General features: G+C 50.9%; 1 protein-coding gene across 1 annotated transcript in view; it reads left to right on the forward strand.

The window, feature by feature from the left end:
* The first annotated feature begins 326 nt into the window (after window positions 1-326).
* LOC123768993 (facilitated trehalose transporter Tret1) overlaps window positions 327-18,615 on the forward strand; it is a 33,588-nt gene continuing 15,299 nt past the window's right edge. The window contains exon 1 of the mRNA XM_045759918.2: window positions 327-372. Within this exon, the coding sequence (XP_045615874.1) occupies window positions 356-372 (17 nt within the window). The 5' untranslated portion in view covers window positions 327-355. The remainder of the gene's footprint in view (window positions 373-18,615) is intronic.

Here is an 18,615-nt window from a genome sequence, read left to right on the forward strand (position 1 = left end):
GCTATAGTGGCTTTACAAGAATTTAAGAACTCTTTTTATATATAAATAAAAAAAAATAATAAAAATCCGCTGATGAATCTGCTTGTATACGATGAGACTAGTGTCTGGCATAATTAAAATATTGACTTAAATAATTCGTTTGTTAGACAATATATGATATTCAGATCTATAAATTACTTTAGAAAGGTCTATAATGCATATATAAATATTAATTTACACAGTCCTGGTGCAATTACGCTAGGAATTTCAATATGGCGTTCAAATAATTTTAGGCAGAGGGTCTCTGAGTCGGTCGGTCGCTACGGGTCACTGACGGCGACCCAGTCAGTTGTCAGGAAGCAGCGGCGACGTGAGTATGTCGCTCCCGTGTAGGTAAGGCTGATAATTTTTTTTGGCTGTCTGAGCAGTTGGGAGGTACACATGAATATATAGTCTACCTCCACCTACAATGCTTAATGCATTATACATTCGGGTTCTGTAGTATTCAAATTGTATTCCACTAATGCTAAATAGTCTGTCGCCTCTCGGATATTGTGGAAGATTTTGAGGATCATGATTTGCCAACATTATATGGGTAGCATATTATCTAGAATACACTTCCCCAGTGTTAAACCACTCCGTCGTCAGGCTAGACTCGTTAACGCGGCGGTCGAGCCCCCCACCACCCTCCCAAGACGCATTTATACACGATAAAAACTATTTTTAATACACAGTACATGAAAGTCGATAATAAATCGACTTTCCCTAATCGACGCCTAATTTTATATTCAGTGTTTAATTAGGCGCATAGTAGGTTCGGTATTTAGGTTCTGTTGGCAATTATTTGCACTTCAAGTATATGGAGGGTGAAGCATTTACAGTTGCCTGTCCTCAGGCCAGGCTCGCCTACGCCGCCGCCCAATCCGCGTTCGTCAATTTTATCGCAGTGCGTATTCAGAATTATTCTCGCGTATGCCTGGTCGACGACCGGGCCGCGGGGTCGCTGAGCCCCGGAATCACCTCAAGGTAACCTCAAGGTAAGGTAATATTATTTCATAAAGTTAATAGTTTTAAAAACAAAGTTTAGTTACAGTCCAGTGTACAAATACTGTAATAGATGAACAACTTCTCAACGGGAAGGAGCGGGGAGACCCCTCCAGGAACTGAATTTACCCGAGGGCCACTAATACTAGTGGCCTCGATGAGGACAGTAAGCCGGCGGCTTGTCAAAGGTCCCCCCATTTGTCCTGATGATCTTTTCCAGCTGTATTTAAAAACCCAGAAGAGTTTCGGCGCTTACGGCTTCGGCTGGTAGGCGGTTCCACGGGTTTATAACCCTATGGGTAAAACAGCATCTCCTGTTTCCTGTTCAACACTCTGGCTTGTTGATTTTGAACCCATTGCTCCTTGTTCGTGTAACATCTGACCTTTTGAAGACATTGTCCTGATCGACATCCTCTAAATTCTTTAGTATTTTAAAGGTTTCTATGAAATCCGCCCTGTCATGCCTGGTTTGTGTTGTTAGCCCTGTGGCCCTCAACCGTTCCTGATACGAGAGATGACTAAGCTCTGGTATGATTTTTGTCGTAAGACATAGCTCTGGTAAGACATGGCTCCAGAGCAGCCATGTCTCTGAAGATGAGGTCTCCATGCCTGGATGCAATAATTCATGCGGGGGCGCACAAGAAACTTATACAATTAAAGGTCTACTTTCTTTTCCTTAAAGGTAAAGGTACGCATGATTATTCCCAGGGTTTGGTTTGCTTTTTTACTGCCGCTCCCACTTGTACAACTATCAGTGATTGGTGGATTCTGACTCCAAGATAATGTTGATTTGGTAGCTGTGACGTGGATTGTTATGCCCCACATGCAAGGTATTGCATTTATCGACATTAAAAGTCATCTGACCATTTGTGGAGTTCATGTAGATCTCTTTGTAAGGTTTCTATATGGCTTTCACTTCCCACTTTACCATAGATTATAGTGGCATCTGCAAATTTGATTTGGTTTGTAAAATAATAATAATATTATCATCTATGTCATTGATATATATATGACCAAAAAGGGTTGGCCCCAAAATGGACCTCTGTGGCACCCTACTTTGGGTGGATGAGATATTTGCTTGCTAGGCTTGCGATTACACAACTGGTCGGGCTCCGGGGTGTGACTTGTTCGGCTTATAGTTGTTCATGGTCGGGCTCCGGTTCGTGCATGGTTGTGCATCAGTGGTTGTGTACTAGTGCTCCAGGTTTGTTTGCTACGCCTCCAAGGTTGTATGTTTGCTACAATCCGGGTTCTTCTTTTCGTACAGAGCTCAATTTTTGTTTGCTATGGCTCCATAGTTGGTTTTTAGGACAAGTGGAGGGTTTTTCGTAGGACTAAGGACAAGATCTCAAGGACTTTAGGACAAGTGGAGGGTTTTTGGTAGGACTAAGTGTTTGTTTGGTAGACCTAAGAATGGAGTTTGGTTGGGCTCTGGGGGCTGTTTGTTTAGCTTGGTGGGAGTAGGATGAGATGTATATACTTGCTAGGCTTGAGGTTACACAACTGGTAGGGGTCCGGTTACACAACAGGTCGGGGTCCGGTTACATAACTGTTTGGGCAATGGGGGTGTCACTTGGGCTTCGGGTTGTGCATAGTCGGGCTTCAGATGTTGTTTGTTCGGTTCGTTCATGCTAGGCTTAGGGTTACACAACTGGTCGGGGTCTGGCTACACAACTGGTCGGGCTTTGGTTACACAACTGGTCGGGCTCCGGTTAACTAACTGGTCGGGCTCCGGTTACTTAATTAACTGGTCGGGCTCCGGTTACTTAACTGGTCGGGCTCCGGGGGTGTCATTGGAGCTTCGGGTTGTGCATGGTCGGGCTTCGATTCGTGCATGGTTGTGCTGCAGGTGATGTTTGTTCAGTTTGTTCATGCTTGGTTTGCAGTTACAGAACTGGTCGGGGTCCAGTTACAGAACTGGTCGGGGTCCAGTTACAGAACTGGTCGGGGTCCAGTTACAGAACTGGTCGGGGTCCAGTTACAGAACTGGTCGGGGTCCAGTTACAGAACTGGTCGGGGTCCAGTTACAGAACTGGTCGGGGTCCAGTTACAGAACTGGGCGGGGTCCAGTTACAGAACTGGGCGGGGTCCAGTTACAGAACTGGGCGGGGTCCAGTTACAGAACTGGTCGGGGTCCAGTTACAGAACTGGTCGGGGTCCAGTTACAGAACTGGTCGGGGTCCAGTTACAGAACTGGTCGGGGTCCAGTTACAGAACTGGTCGGGGTCCAGTTACAGAACTGGTCGGGGTCCAGTTACAGAACTGGTCGGGGTCCAGTTACAGAACTGGTCGGGGTCCAGTTACAGAACTGGTCGGGGTCCAGTTACAGAACTGGTCGGGGTCCAGTTACAGAACTGGTCGGGGTCCAGTTACAGAACTGGTCGGGGTCCAGTTACAGAACTGGTCGGGGTCCAGTTACAGAACTGGTCGGGGTCCAGTTACAGAACTGGTCGGGGTCCAGTTACAGAACTGGTCGGGGTCCAGTTACATAACTGTTCGTGGTATGGGGGTGTCACCTGGGATTCGGGTTGTGCATGGTCGGGCTTCGGTTCGTGCATGTTTGTGCACCAATGGTTGTGTACTAGTGCTCCAGGTTTGTTTGCTAGGCCTCCAGGGTTGTATGTTTGCTAGAAATCCGGGTTCCTCTTTTCGTACAAAGCTCAATTTGTTTGCTATGGCTCCATAGTTGGTTTTTGGTAGGACTAAGGACAAGATTTCAAGGACTTTAGGACTTTAGGACCAGTGGAGGGTTTTTGGTAGGACTAAGTGTTTGTTTGGTAGACCTAGGAATGGAGTTTGGTTGGGCTCTGGGGGCTGTTTGTTTAGCTTGGGGGGAGTAGGATGAGATGTATACTTGCTAGGCTTGAGGGTACACAACTGGTCGGGGTCCGGTTATAGAACTGGTCGGGTTCCGGTTACATAACTGTTTGGGCTATGGGGGTGTCACTTGGGCTTCGGGTTGTGCATAGTCGGGCTTCAGATGTTGTTTGTTCGGTTCGTTCATGCTAGGCTTAGGGTTACACAACTGGTCGGGGTCTGGCTACACAACTGGTCGGGCTTTGGTTACACAACTGGTCGGGCTCCGGTTAACTAACTGGTCGGGCTCCGGTTACTTAATTAACTGGTCGGGCTCCGGTTACTTAACTGGTCGGGCTCCGGGGGTGTCATTGGAGCTTCGGGTTGTGCATGGTCGGGCTTCGGTTCGTGCATGGTTGTGATTCAGGTGATGTTTGTTCGGTTTGTTCATGCATGGCTTGCGGTTACACAACTGGTCGGGGTCCAGTTACAGAACTGGTCGGGCTCCGGTTACATAACTGTTCGTGGTATGGGAATGTCACCTAGGATTCGGGTTGTGCATGGTCGGGCTTCGATACCTGCATGGTTGTGCTTCAGGTGATGTTTGTTCGGTTTGTTCATGCTTGGCTTGTGGTTACACAACTGGTCGGGGTCCAGTTACAGAACTGGTCGGGGTCCAGTTACAGAACTGGTCGGGGTCCAGTTACACAACTGGTCGGGCTCCGGTTACTCAACTGGTCGGGCTCCGGGGGTGTCACTGGAGCTTCGGGTTGTGCATAGTCGGGCTTCGGTTCGTGCATGGTTGTGCTTCAGGTGATGTTTGTTCGGTTTGTTCATGCTTGGTTTGCGGTTACACAACTGGTCGGGGATCCAGTTACACAACTGGTCGGGCTCCGGTTACATAACTGTTCGGGGTATGGGGGTGTCACCTGGGATTCGGGTTGTGCATGGTCGGGCTTCGGTTCGTGCATGTTTGTGCACCAATGGTTGTGTACTAGTGCTCCAGGTTTGTTTGCTAGGCCTCCAGGGTTGTATGTTTGCTAGAAATCCGGGTTCCTCTTTTCGTGCAGAGCTCAATTTGTTTGCTATGGCTCCATAGTTGGTTTTTGGTAGGACTAAGGACAAGATCTCAAGGACTTTAGGACTTTAGGACAAGTGGAGGGTTTTTGGTAGGACTAAGTGTTTGTTTGGTAGAGCTAAGAATGGAGTTTGGTTGGACTCTGGGGGCTGTTTGTTTAGCTTGGGGGGGAGTAGGATGAGATGTATACTTGCTAGGCTTGAGGGTACACAACTGGTCGGGGTCCGGTTATAGAACTGGTCGGGTTCCGGTTACATAACTGTTTGGGCTATGGGGGTGTCACTTGGGCTTCGGGTTGTGCATAGTCGGGCTTCAGATGTTGTTTGTTCGGTTCGTTCATGCTAGGCTTAGGGTTACACAACTGGTCGGGGTCTGGCTACACAACTGGTCGGGCTTTGGTTACACAACTGGTCGGGCTCCGGTTAACTAACTGGTCGGGCTCCGGTTACTTAATTAACTGGTCGGGCTCCGGTTACTTAACTGGTCGGGCTCCGGGGGTGTCATTGGAGCTTCGGGTTGTGCATGGTCGGGCTTCGATTCGTGCATGGTTGTGCTGCAGGTGATGTTTGTTCGGTTTGTTCATGCTTGGTTTGCAGTTACAGAACTGGTCGGGGTCCAGTTACAGAACTGGTCGGGGTCCAGTTACAGAACTGGTCGGGGTCCAGTTACAGAACTGGTCGGGGTCCAGTTACAGAACTGGTCGGGGTCCAGTTACAGAACTGGTCGGGGTCCAGTTACAGAACTGGTCGGGGTCCAGTTACATAACTGTTCGTGGTATGGGGGTGTCACCTGGGATTCGGGTTGTGCATGGTCGGGCTTCGGTTCGTGCATGTTTGTGCACCAATGGTTGTGTACTAGTGCTCCAGGTTTGTTTGCTAGGCCTCCAGGGTTGTATGTTTGCTAGAAATCCGGGTTCCTCTTTTCGTACAGAGCTCAATTTGTTTGCTATGGCTCCATAGTTGGTTTTTGGTAGGACTAAGGACAAGATCTCAAGGACTTTAGGACTTTAGGACAAGTGGAGGGTTTTTGGTAGGACTAAGTGTTTGTTTGGTAGAACTAGGAATGGAGTTTGGTTGGACTCTGGGGGCTGTGTGTTTAGCTTGGGGGGAGTAGGATGAGATGTATACTTGCTAGGCTTGAGGGTACACAACTGGTCGGGGTCCGGTTATAGAACTGGTCGGGCTCCGGTTACATAACTGTTTGGGCTATGGGGGTGTCACTTGGGCTTCGGGTTGTGCATAGTCGGGCTTCAGATGTTGTTTGTTCGGTTCGTTCATGCTAGGCTTAGGGCTACACAACTGGTCGGGGTCTGGCTACACAACTGGTCGGGCTTTGGTTACACAACTGGTCGGGCTCCGGTTAACTAACTGGTCGGGCTCCGGTTACTTAATTAACTGGTCGGGCTCCGGTTACTTAACTGGTCGGGCTCCGGGGGTGTCATTGGAGCTTCGGGTTGTGCATGGTCGGGCTTCGATTCGTGCATGGTTGTGCTTCAGGTGATGTTTGTTCGGTTTGTTCATGCTTGGTTTGCAGTTACAGAACTGGTCGGGGTCCAGTTACAGAACTGGTCGGGGTCCAGTTACAGAACTGGTCGGGGTCCAGTTACAGAACTGGTCGGGGTCCAGTTACAGAACTGGTCGGGGTCCAGTTACATAACTGTTCGTGGTATGGGGGTGTCACCTGGGATTCGGGTTGTGCATGGTCGGGCTTCGGTTCGTGCATGTTTGTGCACCAATGGTTGTGTACTAGTGCTCCAGGTTTGTTTGCTAGGCCTCCAGGGTTGTATGTTTGCTAGAAATCCGGGTTCCTCTTTTCGTACAGAACTCAATTTGTTTGCTATGGCTCCATAGTTGGTTTTTGGTAGGACTAAGGACAAGATCTCAAGGACTTTAGGACTTTAGGACCAGTGGAGGGTTTTTGGTAGGACTAAGTGTTTGTTTGGTAGACCTAGGAATGGAGTTTGGTTGGGCTCTGGGGGCTGTTTGTTTAGCTTGGGGGGAGTAGGATGAGATGTATACTTGCTAGGCTTGAGGGTACACAACTGGTCGGGGTCCGGTTATAGAACTGGTCGGGTTCCGGTTACATAACTGTTTGGGCTATGGGGGTGTCACTTGGGCTTCGGGTTGTGCATAGTCGGGCTTCAGATGTTGTTTGTTCGGTTCGTTCATGCTAGGCTTAGGGTTACACAACTGGTCGGGGTCTGGCTACACAACTGGTCGGGCTTTGGTTACACAACTGGTCGGGCTCCGGTTAACTAACTGGTCGGGCTCCGGTTACTTAATTAACTGGTCGGGCTCCGGTTACTTAACTGGTCGGGCTCCGGGGGTGTCATTGGAGCTTCGGGTTGTGCATGGTCGGGCTTCGATTCGTGCATGGTTGTGCTTCAGGTGATGTTTGTTCGGTTTGTTCATGCTTGGTTTGCAGTTACAGAACTGGTCGGGGTCCAGTTACAGAACTGGTCGGGGTCCAGTTACAGAACTGGTCGGGGTCCAGTTACAGAACTGGTCGGGGTCCAGTTACAGAACTGGTCGGGGTCCAGTTACATAACTGTTCGTGGTATGGGGGTGTCACCTGGGATTCGGGTTGTGCATGGTCGGGCTTCGGTTCGTGCATGTTTGTGCACCAATGGTTGTGTACTAGTGCTCCAGGTTTGTTTGCTAGGCCTCCAGGGTTGTATGTTTGCTAGAAATCCGGGTTCCTCTTTTCGTACAGAGCTCAATTTGTTTGCTATGGCTCCATAGTTGGTTTTTGGTAGGACTAAGGACAAGATCTCAAGGACTTTAGGACTTTAGGACAAGTGGAGGGTTTTTGGTAGGACTAAGTGTTTGTTTGGTAGACCTAGGAATGGAGTTTGGTTGGGCTCTGGGGGCTGTTTGTTTAGCTTGGGGGGAGTAGGATGAGATGTATACTTGCTAGGCTTGAGGGTACACAACTGGTCGGGGTCCGGTTATAGAACTGGTCGGGTTCCGGTTACATAACTGTTTGGGCTATGGGGGTGTCACTTGGGCTTCGGGTTGTGCATAGTCGGGCTTCAGATGTTGTTTGTTCGGTTCGTTCATGCTAGGCTTAGGGTTACACAACTGGTCGGGGTCTGGCTACACAACTGATCGGGCTCCGGTTACACAACTGGTCGGGCTCCGGTTAACTAACTGGTCGGGCTCCGGTTACTTAATTAACTGGTCGGGCTCCGGTTACTTAACTGGTCGGGCTCCGGGGGTGTCATTGGAGCTTCGGGTTGTGCATGGTCGGGCTTCGATTCGTGCATAGTTGTGATTCAGGTGATGTTTGTTCGGTTTGTTCATGCTTGGTTTGCAGTTACAGAACTGGTCGGGGTCCAGTTACAGAACTGGTCGGGGTCCAGTTACAGAACTGGTCGGGGTCCAGTTACAGAACTGGTCGGGGTCCAGTTACAGAACTGGTCGGGGTCCAGTTACAGAACTGGTCGGGGTCCAGTTACATAACTGTTCGTGGTATGAGGGTGTCACCTGGGATTCGGGTTGTGCATGGTCGGGCTTCGGTTCGTGCATGTTTGTGCACCAATGGTTGTGTACTAGTGCTCCAGGTTTGTTTGCTAGGCCTCCAGGGTTGTATGTTTGCTAGAAATCCGGGTTCCTCTTTTCGTACAGAGCTCAATTTGTTTGCTATGGCTCCATAGTTGGTTTTTGGTAGGACTAAGGACAAGATCTCAAGGACTTTAGGACTTTAGGACCAGTGGAGGGTTTTTGGTAGGACTAAGTGTTTGTTTGGTAGACCTAGGAATGGAGTTTGGTTGGGCTCTGGGGGCTGTTTGTTTAGCTTCGGGGGAGTAGGATGAGATGTATACTTGCTAGGCTTGAGGGTACACAACTGGTCGGGGTCCGGTTATAGAACTGGTCGGGTTCCGGTTACATAACTGTTTGGGCTATGGGGGTGTCACTTGGGCTTCGGGTTGTGCATAGTCGGGCTTCAGATGTTGTTTGTTCGGTTCGTTCATGCTAGGCTTAGGGTTACACAACTGGTCGGGGTCTGGCTACACAACTGGTCGGGCTTTGGTTACACAACTGGTCGGGCTCCGGTTAACTAACTGGTCGGGCTCCGGTTACTTAATTAACTGGTCGGGCTCCGGTTACTTAACTGGTCGGGCTCCGGGGGTGTCATTGGAGCTTCGGGTTGTGCATGGTCGGGCTTCGGTTCGTGCATGGTTGTGATTCAGATGATGTTTGTTCGGTTTGTTCATGCATGGCTTGCGGTTACACAGCTGGTCGGGGTCCAGTTACAGAACTGGTCGGGCTCCGGTTACATAACTGTTCGTGGTATGGGAATGTCACCTAGGATTCGGGTTGTGCATGGTCGGGCTTCGATACCTGCATGGTTGTGCTTCAGGTGATGTTTGTTCGGTTTGTTCATGCTTGGCTTGTGGTTACACAACTGGTCGGGGTCCAGTTACAGAACTGGTCGGGGTCCAGTTACAGAACTGGTCGGGGTCCAGTTACAGAACTGGTCGGGGTCCAGTTACAGAACTGGTCGGGGTCCAGTTACAGAACTGGTCGGGCTCCGGTTACTCAACTGGTCGGGCTCCGGGGGTGTCACTGGAGCTTCGGGTTGTGCATAGTCGGGCTTCGGTTCGTGCATGGTTGTGCTTCAGGTGATGTTTGTTCGGTTTGTTCATGCTTGGTTTGCGGTTACACAACTGGTCGGGGTCCAGTTACACAACTGGTCGGGCTCCGGTTACATAACTGTTCGGGGTATGGGGGTGTCACCTGGGATTCGGGTTGTGCATGGTCGGGCTTCGGTTCGTGCATGTTTGTGCACCAATGGTTGTGTACTAGTGCTCCAGGTTTGTTTGCTAGGCCTCCAGGGTTGTATGTTTGCTAGAAATCCGGGTTCCTCTTTTCGTACAGAGCTCAATTTGTTTGCTATGGCTCCATAGTTGGTTTTTGGTAGGACTAAGGACAAGATCTCAAGGACTTTAGGATTTTAGGACAAGTGGAGGGTTTTTGGTAGGACTAAGTGTTTGTTTGGTAGACCTAGGAATGGAGTTTGGTTGGGCTCTGGGGGCTGTTTGTTTAGCTTGGGGGGAGTAGGATGAGATGTATACTTGCTAGGCTTGAGGGTACACAACTGGGCGGGGTCCGGTTATAGAACTGGTCGGGTTCCGGTTACATAACTGTTTGGGCTATGGGGGTGTCACTTGGGCTTCGGGTTGTGCATAGTCGGGCTTCAGATGTTGTTTGTTCGGTTCGTTCATGCTAGGCTTAGGGTTACACAACTGGTCGGGGTCTGGCTACACAACTGGTCGGGCTTTGGTTACACAACTGGTCGGGCTCCGGTTAACTAACTGGTCGGGCTCCGGTTACTTAATTAACTGGTCGGGCTCCGGTTACTTAACTGGTCGGGCTCCGGGGGTGTCATTGGAGCTTCGGGTTGTGCATGGTCGGGCTTCGGTTCGTGCATGGTTGTGATTCAGGTGATGTTTGTTCGGTTTGTTCATGCATGGCTTGCGGTTACACAACTGGTCGGGGTCCAGTTACAGAACTGGTCGGGCTCCGGTTACAAAACTCGTGGTATGGGAATGTCACCTAGGATTCGGGTTGTGCATGGTCGGGCTTCGATACCTGCATGGTTGTGCTTCAGGTGATGTTTGTTCGGTTTGTTCATGCTTGGCTTGTGGTTACAGAACTGGTCGGGGTCCAGTTACAGAACTGGTCGGGGTCCAGTTACACAACTGGTCGGGCTCCGGTTACTCAACTGGTCGGGCTCCGGGGGTGTCACTGGAGCTTCGGGTTGTGCATAGTCGGGCTTCGGTTCGTGCATGGTTGTGCTTCAGGTGATGTTTGTTCGGTTTGTTCATGCTTGGTTTGCGGTTACACAACTGGTCGGGGGTCCAGTTACACAACTGGTCGGGCTCCGGTTACATAACTGTTCGGGGTATGGGGGTGTCACCTGGGATTCGGGTTGTGCATAGTCGGGCTTCAGATGTTGTTTGTTCGGTTCGTTCATGCTAGGCTTAGGGTTACACAACTGGTCGGGGTCTGGCTACACAACTGGTCGGGCTTTGGTTACACAACTGGTCGGGCTCCGGTTAACTAACTGGTCGGGCTCCGGTTACTTAATTAACTGGTCGGGCTCCGGTTACTTAACTGGTCGGGCTCCGGGGGTGTCATTGGAGCTTCGGGTTGTGCATGGTCGGGCTTCGGTTCGTGCATGGTTGTGATTCAGGTGATGTTTGTTCGGTTTGTTCATGCTTGGTTTGCAGTTACAGAACTGGTCGGGGTCCAGTTACAGAACTGGTCGGGGTCCAGTTACAGAACTGGTCGGGGTCCAGTTACAGAACTGGTCGGGGTCCAGTTACAGAACTGGTCGGGGTCCAGTTACATAACTGTTCGTGGTATGGGGGTGTCACCTGGGATTCGGGTTGTGCATGGTCGGGCTTCGGTTCGTGCATGTTTGTGCACCAATGGTTGTGTACTAGTGTTCCAGGTTTGTTTGCTAGGCCTCCAGGGTTGTATGTTTGCTAGAAATCCGGGTTCCTCTTTTCGTACAGAGCTCAATTTGTTTGCTATGGCTCCATAGTTGGTTTTTGGTAGGACTAAGGACAAGATCTCAAGGACTTTAGGACTTTAGGACAAGTGGAGGGTTTTTGGTAGGACTAAGTGTTTGTTTGGTTGAGCTAGGAATGGAGTTTGGTTGGGCTCTGGGGGCTGTTTGTTTAGCTTGGGGGGAGTAGGATGAGATGTATACTTGCTAGGCTTGAGGGTACACAACTGGGCGGGGTCCGGTTATAGAACTGGTCGGGTTCCGGTTACATAACTGTTTGGGCTATGGGGGTGTCACTTGGGCTTCGGGTTGTGCATAGTCGGGCTTCAGATGTTGTTTGTTCGGTTCGTTCATGCTAGGCTTAGGGTTACACAACTGGTCGGGGTCTGGCTACACAACTGGTCGGGCTTTGGTTACACAACTGGTCGGGCTCCGGTTAACTAACTGGTCGGGCTCCGGTTACTTAATTAACTGGTCGGGCTCCGGTTACTTAACTGGTCGGGCTCCGGGGGTGTCATTGGAGCTTCGGGTTGTGCATGGTCGGGCTTCGGTTCGTGCATGGTTGTGATTCAGGTGATGTTTGTTCGGTTTGTTCATGCATGGCTTGCGGTTACACAACTGGTCGGGGTCCAGTTACAGAACTGGTCGGGCTCCGGTTACATAACTCGTGGTATGGGAATGTCACCTAGGATTCGGGTTGTGCATGGTCGGGCTTCGATACCTGCATGGTTGTGCTTCAGGTGATGTTTGTTCGGTTTGTTCATGCTTGGTTTGCAGTTACAGAACTGGTCGGGGTCCAGTTACAGAACTGGTCGGGGTCCAGTTACACAACTGGTCGGGCTCCGGTTACTCAACTGGTCGGGCTCCGGGGGTGTCACTGGAGCTTCGGGTTGTGCATAGTCGGGCTTCGGTTCGTGCATGGTTGTGCTTCAGGTGATGTTTGTTCGGTTTGTTCATGCTTGGTTTGCGGTTACACAACTGGTCGGGGATCCAGTTACACAACTGGTCGGGCTCCGGTTACATAACTGTTCGGGGTATGGGGGTGTCACCTGGGATTCGGGTTGTGCATAGTCGGGCTTCAGATGTTGTTTGTTCGGTTCGTTCATGCTAGGCTTAGGGTTACACAACTGGTCGGGGTCTGGCTACACAACTGGTCGGGCTTTGGTTACACAACTGGTCGGGCTCCGGTTAACTAACTGGTCGGGCTCCGGTTACTTAATTAACTGGTCGGGCTCCGGTTACTTAACTGGTCGGGCTCCGGGGGTGTCATTGGAGCTTCGGGTTGTGCATGGTCGGGCTTCGGTTCGTGCATGGTTGTGATTCAGGTGATGTTTGTTCGGTTTGTTCATGCTTGGTTTGCAGTTACAGAACTGGTCGGGGTCCAGTTACAGAACTGGTCGGGGTCCAGTTACAGAACTGGTCGGGGTCCAGTTACAGAACTGGTCGGGGTCCAGTTACAGAACTGGTCGGGGTCCAGTTACAGAACTGGTCGGGGTCCAGTTACAGAACTGGTCGGGGTCCAGTTACATAACTGTTCGTGGTATGGGGGTGTCACCTGGGATTCGGGTTGTGCATGGTCGGGCTTCGGTTCGTGCATGTTTGTGCACCAATGGTTGTGTACTAGTGTTCCAGGTTTGTTTGCTAGGCCTCCAGGGTTGTATGTTTGCTAGAAATCCGGGTTCCTCTTTTCGTACAGAGCTCAATTTGTTTGCTATGGCTCCATAGTTGGTTTTTGGTAGGACTAAGGACAAGATCTCAAGGACTTTTGGACTTTAGGACAAGTGGAGGGTTTTTGGTAGGACTAAGTGTTTGTTTGGTAGAGCTAGGAATGGAGTTTGGTTGGGCTCTGGGGGCTGTTTGTTTAGCTTGGGGGGAGTAGGATGATATGTATACTTGCTAGGCTTGAGGGTACACAACTGGTCGGGGTCCGGTTATAGAACTGGTCGGGTTCCGGTTACATAACTGTTTGGGCTATGGGGGTGTCACTTGGGCTTCGGGTTGTGCATAGTCGGGCTTCAGATGTTGTTTGTTCGGTTCGTTCATGCTAGGCTTAGGGTTACACAACTGGTCGGGGTCTGGCTACACAACTGGTCGGGCTTTGGTTACACAACTGGTCGGGCTCCGGTTAACTAACTGGTCGGGCTCCGGTTACTTAATTAACTGGTCGGGCTCCGGTTACTTAACTGGTCGGGCTCCGGGGGTGTCATTGGAGCTTCGGGTTGTGCATGGTCGGGCTTCGGTTCGTGCATGGTTGTGATTCAGGTGATGTTTGTTCGGTTTGTTCATGCTTGGTTTGCAGTTACAGAACTGGTCGGGGTCCAGTTACAGAACTGGTCGGGGTCCAGTTACAGAACTGGTCGGGGTCCAGTTGCAGAACTGGTCGGGGTCCAGTTGCAGAACTGGTCGGGGTCCAGTTACAGAACTGGTCGGGGTCCAGTTACAGAACTGGTCGGGGTCCAGTTGCAGAACTGGTCGGGGTCCAGTTACAGAACTGGTCGGGGTCCAGTTAGAGAACTGGTCGGGGTCCAGTTACAGAACTGATCGGGGTCCAGTTACAGAACTGGTCGTGGTATGGGGGTGTCACCTGGGATTCGGGTTGTGCATGGTCGGGCTTCGGTTCGTGCATGTTTGTGCACCAATGGTTGTGTACTAGTGCTCCAGGTTTGTTTGCTAGGCCTCCAGGGTTGTATGTTTGCTAGAAATCCGGGTTCCTCTTTTCGTACAGAGCTCAATTTGTTTGCTATGGCTCCATAGTTGGTTTTTGGTAGGACTAAGGACAAGATCTCAAGGACTTTAGGACTTTAGGACCAGTGGAGGGTTTTTGGTAGGACTAAGTGTTTGTTTGGTAGAGCTAGGAATGGAGTTTGGTTGGGCTCTGGGGGCTGTTTGTTTAGCTTCGGGGGAGTAGGATGAGATGTATACTTGCTAGGCTTGAGGGTACACAACTGGTCGGGGTCCGGTTATAGAACTGGTCGGGTTCCGGTTACATAACTGTTTGGGCTATGGGGGTGTCACTTGGGCTTCGGGTTGTGCATAGTCGGGCTTCAGATGTTGTTTGTTCGGTTCGTTCATGCTAGGCTTAGGGTTACACAACTGGTCGGGGTCTGGCTACACAACTGGTCGGGCTTTGGTTACACAACTGGTCGGGCTCCGGTTAACTAACTGGTCGGGCTCCGGTTACTTAATTAACTGGTCGGGCTCCGGTTACTTAACTGGTCGGGCTCCGGGGGTGTCATTGGAGCTTCGGGTTGTGCATGGTCGGGCTTCGATTCGTGCATGGTTGTGCTGCAGGTGATGTTTGTTCGGTTTGTTCATGCTTGGTTTGCAGTTACAGAACTGGTCGGGGTCCAGTTACAGAACTGGTCGGGGTCCAGTTGCAGAACTGGTCGGGGTCCAGTTACAGAACTGGTCGGGGTCCAGTTACAGAACTGGTCGGGGTCCAGTTACAGAACTGGTCGGGGTCCAGTTACAGAACTGGTCGGGGTCCAGTTACAGAACTGGTTGGGGTCCAGTTTCATAACTGTTCGTGGTATGGGGGTGTCACCTGGGATTCGGGTTGTGCATGGTCGGGCTTCGGTTCGTGCATGTTTGTGCACCAATGGTTGTGTACTAGTGCTCCAGGTTTGTTTGCTAGGCCTCCAGGGTTGTATGTTTGCTAGAAATCCGGGTTCCTCTTTTCGTACAGAGCTCAATTTGTTTGCTATGGCTCCATAGTTGGTTTTTGGTAGGACTAAGGACAAGATCTCAAGGACTTAAGGACTTTAGGACCAGTGGAGGGTTTTTGGTAGGACTAAGTGTTTGTTTGGTAGACCTAGGAATGGAGTTTGGTTGGGCTCTGGGGGCTGTTTGTTTAGCTTCGGGGGAGTAGGATGAGATGTATACTTGCTAGGCTTGAGGGTACACAACTGGTCGGGGTCCGGTTATAGAACTGGTCGGGTTCCGGTTACATAACTGTTTGGGCTATGGGGGTGTCACTTGGGCTTCGGGTTGTGCATAGTCGGGCTTCAGATGTTTGTTCGGTTCGTTCATGCTAGGCTTAGGGTTACACAACTGGTCGGGGTCTGGCTACACAACTGGTCGGGCTTTGGTTACACAACTGGTCGGGCTCCGGTTAACTAACTGGTCGGGCTCCGGTTACTTAATTAACTGGTCGGGCTCCGGTTACTTAACTGGTCGGGCTCCGGGGGTGTCATTGGAGCTTCGGGTTGTGCATGGTCGGGCTTCGATTCGTGCATGGTTGTGCTGCAGGTGATGTTTGTTCGGTTTGTTCATGCTTGGTTTGCAGTTACAGAACTGGTCGGGGTCCAGTTACAGAACTGGTCGGGGTCCAGTTGCAGAACTGGTCGGGGTCCAGTTACAGAACTGGTCGGGGTCCAGTTACAGAACTGGTCGGGGTCCAGTTACAGAACTGGTCGGGGTCCAGTTACAGAACTGGTCGGGGTCCAGTTACAGAACTGGTCGGGGTCCAGTTACAGAACTGGTTGGGGTCCAGTTTCATAACTGTTCGTGGTATGGGGGTGTCACCTGGGATTCGGGTTGTGCATGGTCGGGCTTCGGTTCGTGCATGTTTGTGCACCAATGGTTGTGTACTAGTGCTCCAGGTTTGTTTGCTAGGCCTCCAGGGTTGTATGTTTGCTAGAAATCCGGGTTCCTCTTTTCGTACAGAGCTCAATTTGTTTGCTATGGCTCCATAGTTGGTTTTTGGTAGGACTAAGGACAAGATCTCAAGGACTTAAGGACTTTAGGACCAGTGGAGGGTTTTTGGTAGGACTAAGTGTTTGTTTGGTAGACCTAGGAATGGAGTTTGGTTGGGCTCTGGGGGCTGTTTGTTTAGCTTCGGGGGAGTAGGATGAGATGTATACTTGCTAGGCTTGAGGGTACACAACTGGTCGGGGTCCGGTTATAGAACTGGTCGGGTTCCGGTTACATAACTGTTTGGGCTATGGGGGTGTCACTTGGGCTTCGGGTTGTGCATAGTCGGGCTTCAGATGTTTGTTCGGTTCGTTCATGCTAGGCTTAGGGTTACACAACTGGTCGGGGTCTGGCTACACAACTGGTCGGGCTTTGGTTACACAACTGGTCGGGCTCCGGTTAACTAACTGGTCGGGCTCCGGTTACTTAACTGGTCGGGCTCCGGTTACTTAACTGGTCGGGCTCCGGGGGTGTCATTGGAGCTTCGGGTTGTGCATGGTCGGGCTTCGATTCGTGCATGGTTGTGCTTCAGGTGATGTTTGTTCGGTTTGTTCATGCATGGCTTGCGGTTACAGAACTGGTCGGGGTCCAGTTACAGAACTGGTCGGGGTCCAGTTACAGAACTGGTCGGGGTCCAGTTACAGAACTGGTCGGGGTCCAGTTACAGAACTGGTCGGGGTCCAGTTACAGAACTGGTTGGGGTCCAGTTTCATAACTGTTCGTGGTATGGGGGTGTCACCTGGGATTCGGGTTGTGCATGGTCGGGCTTCGGTTCGTGCATGTTTGTGCACCAATGGTTGTGTACTAGTGCTCCAGGTTTGTTTGCTAGGCCTCCAGGGTTGTATGTTTGCTAGAAATCCGGGTTCCTCTTTTCGTACAGAGCTCAATTTGTTTGCTATGGCTCCATAGTTGGTTTTTGGTAGGACTAAGGACAAGATCTCAAGGACTTTAGGACTTTAGGACCAGTGGAGGGTTTTTGGTATGACTAAGTGTTTGTTTGGTAGACCTAGGAATGGAGTTTGGTTGGGCTCTGGGGGCTGTTTGTTTAGCTTCGGGGGAGTAGGATGAGATGTATACTTGCTAGGCTTGAGGGTACACAACTGGTCGGGGTCCGGTTATAGAACTGGTCGGGTTCCGGTTACATGACTGTTTGGGCTATGGGGGTGTCACTTGGGCTTCGGGTTGTGCATAGTCGGGCTTCAGATGTTTGTTCGGTTCGTTCATGCTAGGCTTAGGGTTACACAACTGGTCGGGGTCTGGCTACACAACTGGTCGGGCTTTGGTTACACAACTGGTCGGGCTCCGGTTAACTAACTGGTCGGGCTCCGGTTACTTAATTAACTGGTCGGGCTCCGGGGGTGTCATTGGAGCTTCGGGTTGTGCATGGTCGGGCTTCGGTTCGTGCATGGTTGTGATTCAGGTGATGTTTGTTCGGTTTGTTCATGCATGGCTTGCGGTTACACAACTGGTCGGGGTCCAGTTACAGAACTGGTCGGGCTCCGGTTACATGACTGTTCGTGGTATGGGAATGTCACCTAGGATTCGGGTTGTGCATGGTCGGGCTTCGATACCTGCATGGTTGTGCTTCAGGTGATGTTTGTTCGGTTTGTTCATGCTTGGCTTGTGGTTACAGAACTGGTCGGGGTCCAGTTACAGAACTGGTCGGGGTCCAGTTACACAACTGGTCGGGCTCCGGTTACTCAACTGGTCGGGCTCCGGGGGTGTCACTGGAGCTTCGGGTTGTGCATAGTCGGGCTTCGGTTCGTGCATGGTTGTGCTTCAGGTGATGTTTGTTCGGTTTGTTCATGCTTGGTTTGCGGTTACACAACTGGTCGGGGTCCAGTTACACAACTGGTCGGGCTCCGGTTACATAACTGTTCGGGGTATGGGGGTGTCACCTGGGATTCGGGTTGTGCATGGTCGGGCTTCGGTTCGTGCATGTTTGTGCACCAATGGTTGTGTACTAGTGCTCCAGGTTTGTTTGCTAGGCCTCCAGGGTTGTATGTTTGCTAGAAATCCGGGTTCCTCTTTTCGTACAGAGCTCAATTTGTTTGCTATGGCTCCATAGTTGGTTTTCGGTAGGACTAAGGACAAGATCTCAAGGACTTTAGGACTTTAGGACAAGTGGAGGGTTTTTGGTAGGACTAAGTGTTTGTTTGGTAGAGCTAAGAATGGAGTTTGGTTGGGCTCTGGGGGCTGTTTGTTTAGCTTGGGGGGAGTAGGATGAGATGTATACTTGCTAGGCTTGAGGGTACACAACTGGTCGGGGTCCGGTTATAGAACTGTTTGGGCTAATGGGGTGTCACTTGGGCTTCGGGTTGTGCATAGTCGGGCTTCAGATGTTGTTTGTTCGGTTCGTTCATGCTAGGCTTAGGGTTACACAACTGGTCGGGGTCTGGCTACACAACTGGTCGGGCTTTGGTTACACAACTGGTCGGGCTCCGGTTAACTAACTGGTCGGGCTCCGGTTACTTAATTAACTGGTCGGGCTCCGGTTACTTAACTGGTCG

This window comes from Procambarus clarkii, chromosome 64 (assembly GCF_040958095.1).
Source record: "Procambarus clarkii isolate CNS0578487 chromosome 64, FALCON_Pclarkii_2.0, whole genome shotgun sequence".
NCBI classification, from domain to species: domain Eukaryota; kingdom Metazoa; phylum Arthropoda; class Malacostraca; order Decapoda; family Cambaridae; genus Procambarus; species Procambarus clarkii.